This window comes from Lampetra fluviatilis, chromosome 18 (assembly GCF_964198595.1).
Source record: "Lampetra fluviatilis chromosome 18, kcLamFluv1.1, whole genome shotgun sequence".
In the NCBI taxonomy this organism is placed as follows: domain Eukaryota; kingdom Metazoa; phylum Chordata; class Hyperoartia; order Petromyzontiformes; family Petromyzontidae; genus Lampetra; species Lampetra fluviatilis.
Window position 1 is genome coordinate 3557533 of NC_136292.1, and position 10775 is coordinate 3568307.

The 10775-nt window shown below is 49.6% G+C and overlaps 1 protein-coding gene across 1 annotated transcript in view; it reads left to right on the plus strand.

Annotated features, from left to right (window-relative positions):
* LOC144937100 (serine/threonine-protein kinase D1-like) overlaps positions 1–10385 on the plus strand; it is a 157079-nt gene extending 146694 nt beyond the window's left edge. Inside the window, 1 exon segment of the mRNA XM_078864360.1 lies at positions 476–10385. Within this exon segment, the coding sequence (XP_078720486.1) occupies positions 476–769 (294 nt within the window). The 3' untranslated portion in view covers positions 770–10385.
* Positions 10386–10775: the final 390 nt, after the last annotated feature.

Consider the following 10775-nt stretch of genomic DNA (forward strand, 5'->3'; position numbering starts at 1 on the left):
TCATTTTAAATGCCCAGACAATCATTACTCTCGGTAGCAGGGTGGAGTGGGAAAGTGCTGCCCCCTACTGTGTGTACCAGAGGTGACTTCAAGTGTATTCGGACGTCGCTCTGTAATCCCCTCTTCCGTGTTCTATCCCTGAACACATTGCCTGCACCACTCTACGAGAGATCCCAATGGACTCTCTGCCTCGTGACGAAACGCCGATAGCGCAACCGGCATTCTTTCGTGAGGCTGATGTTGACGCAGAGCAACAACTACAATTTCACACTCGGGTGGTCAAGCGAGACAGCGGTGTCAGCAGCAGAGGGGAGTAGTGTATCGCTGTGATGTCTCCTTCGTATTCGTGGTCGTTGTACGTTGCACGATCTGTTCTGGATGACCTTAATAAAACAGCACTCTCACGCGAGCGGTCCGTGCGAGGGCTTCCCGCGGCTGATCTGCATTGTGCGCGCGCACGCGAGCGAGCGATCAGGACTACCAGACGTGGCTGGACCTGCGAGAGCTCGAGGTGCGCCGCTCTGAGCGCTACGTGACGCACGAGAGCGACGACGCGCGCTGGGAGCGCCACGCGGCCGAGTGCGGCCTCGCCTACCCCACGCACCTGCGCCGCCGCGTCGACCTGGGCAGCGACGGCGAGCGGGGGGAGGAGGAGGATGAAGACGGCGGTGGCGGCGGTGGCGGCGGCGGCGGCGCTAACGAGGGCCGACGAAGGGCTGACGAGCCGGCCGAGCTGAGCAGCATCCGTGAGCGGATCTCCGGCCTGTGAGCCTGCCGCGAAGGGATACGCGGTGTCCCCTCCGGCCTGCCCCGTCCCCCGTGGGGACCGTGGCGCTAGTTGGCGTGCGACGATCCGTCGATTTGTCAATTGGATTTTTTATATATATTTAGAATCGTGGCCGTGTCGCCCCCAATGATCCGGGTCCCTCCGCTGGATCTCAATACAATCCTGAGTCGGTTTCAAGATCACACTGTCACCCCCCCCTTCTAGTTTCTCCGTGGACTCACTCCCTGCCTGGGCTCTCCTCTCCAATCTCACTGATCCCTTCCTCCAGACACCCGACCTCCTACCTCTGTCATCTCACTCTACTCTCGACCAAGCGCTCTCCACTTCAACAACCAAGGCTTCTTCTCGAAGACCCCAGTCAACTTCCACCGAGTTGTTAGGGCGCTTATTCTACCGAGATTTAACGCAATACAATTTGAAATTATTCCAAATTCGATAACATTTCAGCACGCTTCACAGAAACGGTGGGTATCTTTGTATCATTATTATTGAGGCAATCAGTGATGAGCAGAGATTTTTAAAATTAAAGTCTTGAGGCCTAGACTTGAATATGCCGCTGGTAGTCAACAGCACAATAACCGGGGGGGGGGGGAGGGAGTGTGTGCATATGGGAGCAGCAGAGGGGAATGAGCGACCGCTCCCGGAGCAAATGTTGATTTGGGGCTTTTGGTTGCTAAAATTGAGAGTGTACGCAGAAGACGCCAGTCAAAGGCAGTTGCATTAAAACGCTAGGGGCAGCAAGAAGATAGATTTGATTCTGGAATCGCAATCCTGAATTGCGAACATCGGAATATCTGGGTGGGGGGGGGGGTGGGATTGTTAGACGCCCACTCAGCGAGAGTTGCGCATTTGCGTGATCCTTTTAAGCGGTTGCTGACTTGAGCATGGGGACCAAAGAAAATTGTTGCAACGTTACCACTATTGTGGAATCGTTTTTACTCAAAGGGAATAACAATATTAAGGGGCTTTGTCTTTTCACAAACAGACGCGTTTTCTGGCAGTTAGGAACCCGACTTTGGCCTGCCGATGATTTCCAAGGGCATGAAACTGCTCCGTGTGAGCTGTGTTCGCTCAGCTGATGACGAGAAACATGAACCTCGGCAGACTTCTTTGGTCTCGAGGTCGATTTTTACCTTTTAGAGAATAACTTTCCTCGTTTTTGTACCTGTACTTGTTTATCGAGAGCATAAACTAGGTGGAATAATGCGAACGATATTTTAAGCTGGCGTGTGTCAACGTTTTTCAGTATTAACGTAAATGATTTTGTGGATGTATGTAACGTGGGTGCTGCTCTGCATGCCGGGATTTCTTTGTCCACGTATACGTGCCAATGACGTAACTATCGCCAATGCAGCAGCACTCGCCCCATTTGCTCATGATTTGGCCGCTTAATGCACAGTTTCACTTATCGAATGAAGGCGGCAACGATTCAACTTCAGGATAGTGAATTGAGCGTTGTGTTATTATAGTTATTACCAATTCCGTTTAGTTGGCTGCCAAACGCAGGCGCACGTGTGCTGCCACGGCCGCTTACATGCAGCGGCTAATGGTGCACGTAATTTTTTGTTTAAGCGCACACTCTGTTAAGTTGGGTCTTCGCCAGGATAAGTTTAGCCTCGGGGGCAGAAGCTCCAGCCTCATGCAGACAGACCTTGCATTTAACCGTGCCCCCCCCCCCCCGCCGAGCCGAAAAACTTTAAAAGGAATTTATCGAGGGTTTTTATTCTTGGTGGCAGGTCAAGGGGCGGGGGTTGTGAAGTCGAACGAAATTAGAAACAAATATCCCTGAGAGAGAGAATTAGAGTAGGTTGGGCCTGTTGAATTTTTTATTCGCTGCGAGGCAGAAACCGCACGCGCGCAAGGCGATCCGCAGTGCGGGGATGCGGGGGCCATCCAGCAGTAGCTAGAAACTGACTCGTTGGGGGGGGGAAGGGGGGGGGGCGGTTTTGCTCGTGAAAATTTTGCAAGGGGGTGTGAAGACCCCGGCGGTGAGAGGCTTAATGTCCCGTCGGCTGGACGAGAGGTGGGGTGGTGCCCCTCTTGAGGGGACGTCCCTTCACGAACGCACGATCGCAGAGCCACGCTTAGACGTCCCATCGCGCCTCGTAGTGCACGCGCGCGCGCGCGCGTGTGCGCGTGTGTGTGCATTTGACTTCTTTCGCACCGTACGTAGCCAATCGTGATAATTCGAAGGTGTGGGGGGGGGGGGGTGGAGGGAAGGGGCAACAAACTGAACACAAAAAGCAGTTCTGAAGAAATTCGATTTCAAAGTGCATAGTTCCAGCGGCTTAAATGTATTTGCTGCAACCAAGTTACCCTGAGGAGTGTGCCCGATCTCATTGGGGTCTCGGAAGATGAACAGGTCTGAGCCTGATTAGCACATGGATGATGGGTGATCACTGGGGCTTGCCAGGTGTTGTAGGCATGGGGGCTGGGAGGTTATGGCCAAGAAGAGATGGCTGCGCCGAGTGTCCCACCGCCATCGTACGCGTTGTGTTTTCTCCCCCTATTCGTTTCCCGCGTGCAGCAGAGAGCGAGCGCTCGTTGATGGAGCTGTCCAAATAATCCCAGCGCGCAGGATCGTCCACAAAGCGAATGTTGAGACTCTCGCCGAGGCTTTGCGGTTATGATTCTAACCGCGCGACGTTTGTTTTCCTTGTTGGGGAAAAACAATGAGCATAATGGCCGATAATTTATTTGCAGAAACGTAAACATTTCGGGTGAATAATCACAACAATACGGGAATTTACGCGACCGTTGTAGAAATAGTTTACCCGTCGTGAACCTGCGAATCGCTGCCATCCTGCGTTCATCTTCTGTCGAATGCTTTTGGTAAGTTACAAACTCCTTCCCATCATTGTGTCACCCCACCACTCGAAGCAGCGGAAACCATAAGATTTATTGTACTTTTATTCATTCGTAAAGAGTTCTTCACACAAACTGGTCTCTTATCCGTATATATAGTGACGTGTAGACTCTACAAATGTTGGGGGGGGGGGGGGATGATTTCAACAGTTTGTCCAATTGTGATGCACACACAACACACACATGCAGGGGAGTGTAAATACGTGCGTATGTGGCGTCTCTATGAAGTGCTCGCTTCAAGCAAAACTATTCTTAGCATTACGGTGTGACGTGGCGATGTACATACGATCGATCGTCGTGTTTATTTAACGAAGCTGAACTTCATGATTTTAGCGTTTTCGAATGCACGTGCTGGACAATAAAGACTTGCGTGTTGTTATTTGTCGCTTCGTACAGAACCCGGGGATGTTGACCATCGGCAAATCGAATCACAGTTTGAATTTGCATGTCTACCAATCTTCTGCAAGAGAGCCAGCAAGCTCTTATCTTGTAGATGGGGGTGCCCAAGCGATGTGTCCCTGGGGCTGTCCCTGCACAAACGTTTTAAAGCGTCATCAAACATGTAAAAAAAAGTCAATCCACATGCGGATTAAAGCTTTGTTGGTGAGAAAAAATATGTACAAATTTTCAGTTACATTCGTGAGCACTGCCATAGCAGACCAGCAACGTTCCCAACAGTGGTGTATCATTTAACTACACAATCATTCTAACAGTGAGATCTGTTTCTGTTAAGGAGTGCATTGTGCTGTCGGGGCTGCCCGCGTTGATCGATGAGGCCACGAACGCCTCCATCATTGGCTTATATACACAATGTAACGGCGGTCTGGCGATAGCCTCCCCAAGTAATTTTAAATAATCTATTGGCCAAGACCAGATCTTAAAACTTGGTGTACCACTGTGGTTGATGGGCCACAAAGTGTCAAACACAACGTTAATGTTTCGATTTAAAGCTTTCGTGACTGCAGGGATTCATCTTCTTGGTTATTTCGGTAAAGTCACGTAGAATGGAAATAATAAAATTATAAAAAGAAAACATAAAATAATATAATAGAATTTTCTTATTTTTTTATTATGTTTTATTTTTATAATTTTATTATTTCCATTCTACGTGACTTTACCGAAAGAACCAAGAAGGCAACGTTAATGGTTATCAGTTTATTTATATCGCCAACAAGAGCGCAGTACTTGGTAAACCGCACTGCACTATGAACCCGGCGGACCTGAGTTCGATTGCCGAGCAGTACACCGAACACCATCAGTGGCTTGCGGTATTCATGCATCCAACTCAAACTCATCACCGTGGTGAAGTATGGTCAAACAACTTGCCTGGCCAAAACAAAAAGCCACGTGCAGGCCATCATCCAGGAGTGGATTGACAAAGGGCTGTAATTTATTAACAGTTTCATGTGATCACATTTGCAAAGGAGCAGGGTTGTCATATGTTTCCATTTTTTCGGGTCGTCTAAACTAAAATCTGTGTCACTGCAGTCCTTCATCACCCACCATCCTAGGTGATCCTAATGTTTGCTTCGTCGCATAAATAAATATTAAGCAAGTCCAGTCAAAAACTACTCTGATGTATAACTAGGTTAAGTGATTGATCCAATTATTCAGTGTATTGTTATTTTTAAACCCAGTTCTAACGCGTTTATTAACAGTGTTGTGTCAGAGCATGCTTTGTATTATTTTGGGTGATATGACCACCGCGGATTTTAAAAGCAACGTGGCATTGACGCTCCACCCGTACACAATCCCACGTCTTTTATGCTCGAGTATTTTGCTAATCTTTTGTTCGGTTGGATTATTTCGCGAGGGCTTAATATGTTTCCACAAACGCCAGCCTGCGTGGTCTCGTGCGGTCAGTGATTGGTGGTGTCCGTCTTCGTTTTGTACTTTGTATATGAAATGGAATGTGATCTAACTTATTTATGAAGTGGATTCGAGGTCAAGTTAATCGCGTGCCATGTTAACATTTGCACATGCCAGGCTTGTGTTCCCACGCTTCCCAATCTTGCCCTGTTGCAATTGAGAAGAAAGACATGAAGTCACACTACACGGGCCCGATGTTTGGTAAACACGTCGCGCGTGTTGGTGGAGAGCGCCGATTGGAATTGAGAGTGAACATCTTGCATTTGGTGTGTACATGTGTTGTCCCACGTGGCAGAGCGTGGCTTATTTCCCCATCGTGGTGTTTCTGGTGCCGGTGACTTTCCAGGCTGTAGAGAAGGAGGGTAACTAGCCAATATCATTTGGTAAACCAGTAATTTTGTTCAAGTCTGACTCTGACGATGAGCTTCAGGACGATACCCGTGCAGAGTTGTTTGCATCTTCATGAACAAATGCTGCGAGTGAAAATCCGTCTGAAAAGTCAACAGGACCGAGAGACTAAATTGTAAACGTTGTGCCTTTACTCTCCAACACACCCGTGTGCTGTTTTAGTAACGAATTGCCACGTTTTGTTTACGTGACAAACCTTACTAATTCGCTGTGTCGAGTGGTGGCGGGTTTAACGACACATTCATGCGATCTAACCCAAAAAAAACTCTCATGGAGACTCAATTGTACTTGATTTTTATGGAGACCTATAGAACTGGAGGTTATTTATTTAATTGTGAATCGCCGTGTCTGACAGTGGAAGCCACGCGTGCGCGCACACGCGATCGATACTTCAATATGAATCGGCGCTGTCGACGTCGCGCAGTCGATGTTTAGCAATCATCAGGCGCGTGCGGTGCGCGTAATGGCGTCATTTGCAATTGAACGGAGACATTTGTAAACGTGGGAAAGTGCCACCGTTGGGGAGATGGGGGGGGGGTGCGAGGTTCTAGCTACTGGAGTTCTTGAAGGCCACGTTTTGGCAGCATTGCAGGATTTATATTGAGTGTTCAGCAACCCTTGGTATTCTTTAAGCAGTGTTGCATCGTAATTTAGCGTTCTTTCTGCAGAAGCCATGACTACAATGATGACGACGACGTATTTATTCCGATCCTGAATAACCTGCAACACATTCGGCGCACACGCACGTACCAGTGTTAGGATTATTTATTTTTTTAAACTGAATCGCCAAAACTGTGCAATGGCTTGCGCTTTCTACGCATTTATCACTGACCTATAGGGCCTCCTGTGAGTATTTGTGTTGGCGACCTATATACGCGTTGTGATCGGTCGCGCCTTTGTGCGTTTCATTTCCTTACGTCGGCGTCAGCCGCGCAGAACAAAGTGACCCGTTTGAAGGCGCAGCCCTGCAATTGCTCGTTCACAGGTGGACACTGCTGGCGCAAGAGCCTCCACGAGAGAGGTGGGGGGGGGGAGACTCGAGACGTCCCTCCTGGAGTGAGGGTTGTGTGGCGGTATTTTAAACCGTCTCTTCTACCCCGGCCAGACGTATTGGAAGCGTTTGGCGGTCCCCACACTTTACCCCACCGCACGCGCTGTGTGGCTTTGCGTTCTTATTCCCCCGGCACCTCCGATATAGCACGGTTGACTGCGTACGGTGCGAAAGAAGTTCAACATGCACACATCCAACCATGCCGACTGACCACCTTGTGGTGTTTGTACCGACTGCTGACAAGGCCTAAAATGCACGCACATAGTTCACAAAGCAACTTGATGTTGTCAACTTAAGCGTAGCAGCACGAGTTGCGTCGGGCTTAACTCGCCGCCCATGCGACACGGCAATACATCGACTTGTTGTGTTCTTGCCGGATTCTCGTGTCGACGTGTTGGCCCCGTCCGCGGGCGGAAAGTCGACGCGTCTAAGTCGACACTGCGCCGAGTCGTTCCCTTTTCAATGTTCATGGTCGCAAATGAAATGTTTATTCAAAGTGGCTGGCGTTGTCCAAGCGACTTTCAGAAGCAGCGGTTTTTAAGAACTAATTTTGTTTGGTGCCATGGCTAACTAATGTCGTCAACCAAATGCCCTCCTCTTGATGTTGAAATAAAGTTGTTAAGCACTGCGCACGCCTGATTATTGGTAACCACGTGGCGTAGAAAGAACCAGTCCAAATGAAGATAAACCATGTGCTATGGGAGAAGGGTCATTGTCCAAGACGTCGCCTATTCATAGATTTTCCTTTCAAGGCAATGCGATTGACGGGACATGAGGCTCTTGTGTCGGTGTGGACGTGCGTGTGTGTGTCCCACGTGACGCAGGGAGTTGCCGAGTTAAAGTGTCGCTCCTCTGATCGTCTTGCTCAGCGCCACGTTGGAACGTGTGTGCCAATCATCAGGCACGTGCAGCGCGTAATCCACGCGGTGTACCCATTCGGTATTACTGCTGGGTATGACAGAGGGGGGTGGTGGGGATTTAAGAAACGTGCACATTGCTTCAAATGCCGCTCCAGGAGATTGAACCGGCGACCTCTGCATCGCACGCCCCGGTGTGTGAACCGCTCAAAAACCCACGACAAACATCCCTGCCCAGAGTGGTAATGGTCGCTTGACTTGCAATTGAACTGAAACCTGTGTTAGCAAAACATTGTCAAAACGAGAAAAGACCAGACCGTTGTATCGCCACGAGGGCTGGAGATTTGAGATGCCCGCGGCCTCGTCGCAAACCTGGCTGCCGCTGCTGCTGCTACTTCGTTCAAATTGGAACATCACACATTGCCCTGTACATGGGAGGCGATTGATCCATGCTTGTCGGTGTAACTTCTCGCGAATCGGATGACGGGAACTCGAGAGGAGAGACGCGAATGGAGCGAATTTGAACGTTGAGCAACGCGAGGAGAGAAGCGTACGCACAAGTGTTCTACCACCACCTCGACTGCCTGTAGAAGTTGTAGCAGTATGGTGGTTGCTTGAATGTCTGAACTTATTTTGTACCGTACGTAGCCAACCGTGCTAATCGGAGGTGGGTGGGGGACAACAATCCAAGCACAAAAAGCAGTTCTGAAGGAATGAGTTCTCCATCTAGATTTAAAAGTGCATATCTCCAGTGGCTTCCTCATGTCGGAAGGAAGAGCGTTTGAAAGCAGTGCCCGTCCTTGTTCGATGGCGAGCCAAAAGCCACGGCCGCTGCGAGAAAGACCTGAATTCGCGTGGTGATGTATGCTCCTTGACGAGATCAGCAAGGTATTGTGGTTCATTTGAGTAATGATTGAACACTCGATGAGAGGGCCCGATCTGATAAACGGACATGGCCTGGTAGGCCCCGAGTCCTCTACGGGGAAGGGAAAAAAACCGAGCAAGGCACGGGGAACACCTTCGCATGGCAAAGCTTGCGCGTCGCGATTAGTCGTCCGTAATATTTATGGAAGTCACGTCCCACGTCGCAGTCGCTCGCTCTGTGTGCCACGATGGATCGAGCCGGTGTCACGCGCCACGCACGTGGGTTGGGGGGGGGGTCGTGCGACACGAGACGTCGGCTCGACGCATATGCTGTTGGTCTCCCCACTATCAGTCGTCTTCTTTAAAGGTGTGGTGGGGGGGGGGATGGTGTCTGTGTTGGTTCCCGGTAAACGTTCCTCCCGTTTGGCCAACGACGTTGGCCAGGGCCCAAAACATTCCACACGTTCACTGGGAATGCAGAGATCACGGGGAATCTGTGGCCAGTTGCGTACAACACTTAAAGTGAAAAACTCTCCCTTAATTGGAACCGATTTAAATATCAGCTCGGGGGGGGACGGGGGACGATGTATTTTCCGCGAGGTGTTTTATGCAACTGATCAGCAGTGGCTTAGCGTGGTTAACGTGGGTCCTGACCGATCCCTGCACCCTCCCCCTCCATCCACCGCTCTCTTCTGTTCATAGCTTGGGGGGGGGGGGGACTTCCACTCAGGGGCCCGGTGCAATTGCACCGCCTGCGCCACTCGACTGCCGATTCTCATCTCTCCCTCAACAGGAGTTGCTATTATTGTTGTAAGCCGCCAAGTCGCCGTGACTTTCGCCTGACGTGCGATGTCACGAAACGATTTGCCACGTTGGGGTGCCACGTGGCCCCCAGAGGGTGTTTTTTTTTAATATATTCTGGTCGAGTTAAGATGGCAGCAGCTCTCTTGCTTCGATAGCGGTCAAATCTCATGCGTTTAATTCCCAGCCAATTTGTCTTCGTATAATGGTATGAGTGAGGTGGGGAGGGTAATGTAAATCAAAACGAAATGTCGACGGGATATCAGTTGAGAGTGTATTTAGCGCTCCCGTGGAGATTGTTTTAGCGTGTGTGTGTTTTTTTTCTCCAAACTGAAGACAAACGATCGTGTTAGAAAAGTCCGTATGGATAGACGTCATATACTCCACTTGTAAAATGTATAACCACTGGCTCTGGATAATGGTCGCTTGCGTTTGTCACGTGTCGATTGTGGTGTTCATAGGATTCGCTCCTCCTAAGTGTGTCGGATGCATGTATAGTACGTATGTGTGTGATTTCTAACGTTACATTGGTTAATGATGGAAGAGTCGTGATATATATCGAACTCGTTTTGTTATCGTTTCGTGTCTCTCTGTTACATTTCTAATTTCTATATCGATAGGAGGTGCACGTTTTTTTGTTGTTTCTAATTTCTGAAATATCTCGTGAAATAATCGCGCCGTCGCTGTCCGGCCGCACACACAACGCCACGCGCGACCCGAACTGACTCAGCTGGTTGCAGGCAGCTCTCGCTTTGGTCGAGCTCATGAAACAATTGGTCCGGGCATCGTAGCAACGCGTTGCATCGAAGGTCGCATTCGCTGAACCCGCCCGCGAGAGAGCCTGTGTTAAACACAAGGGAATAAAACTATCGATTATCAACAATTGTAACACATGCAGCGTCATTGATTCGAATGTGTGCTCCTTACCACCACCATCAAAATCATCATCGTCAGCGAATACTTGCCTTGGTGTGTGTATGTTGAAATTCTTTCGCACCGTACGTAGCCAACCGTGCAAATCGGAGATGCGGGCGAAGGACAACAAGCTAAACACAAAAGTCGGTTCTAAAGAAATTAGTTTTCAGTCTAGTTGAAAACTGCTACTCGGAGGTGCGGCGTAATCGTTAGCACACTGGACATGCGATACGAGAGGTCGCGTGTTCGATCTCGAGGCGCGGCAGTTGAAAACAATGGGCACGTTTCTTAAAGAACCACTCCGCCCACCACTTGTGCCCACTCAGCAGTATGAAAGCATGGGTCCACCACCACGTTT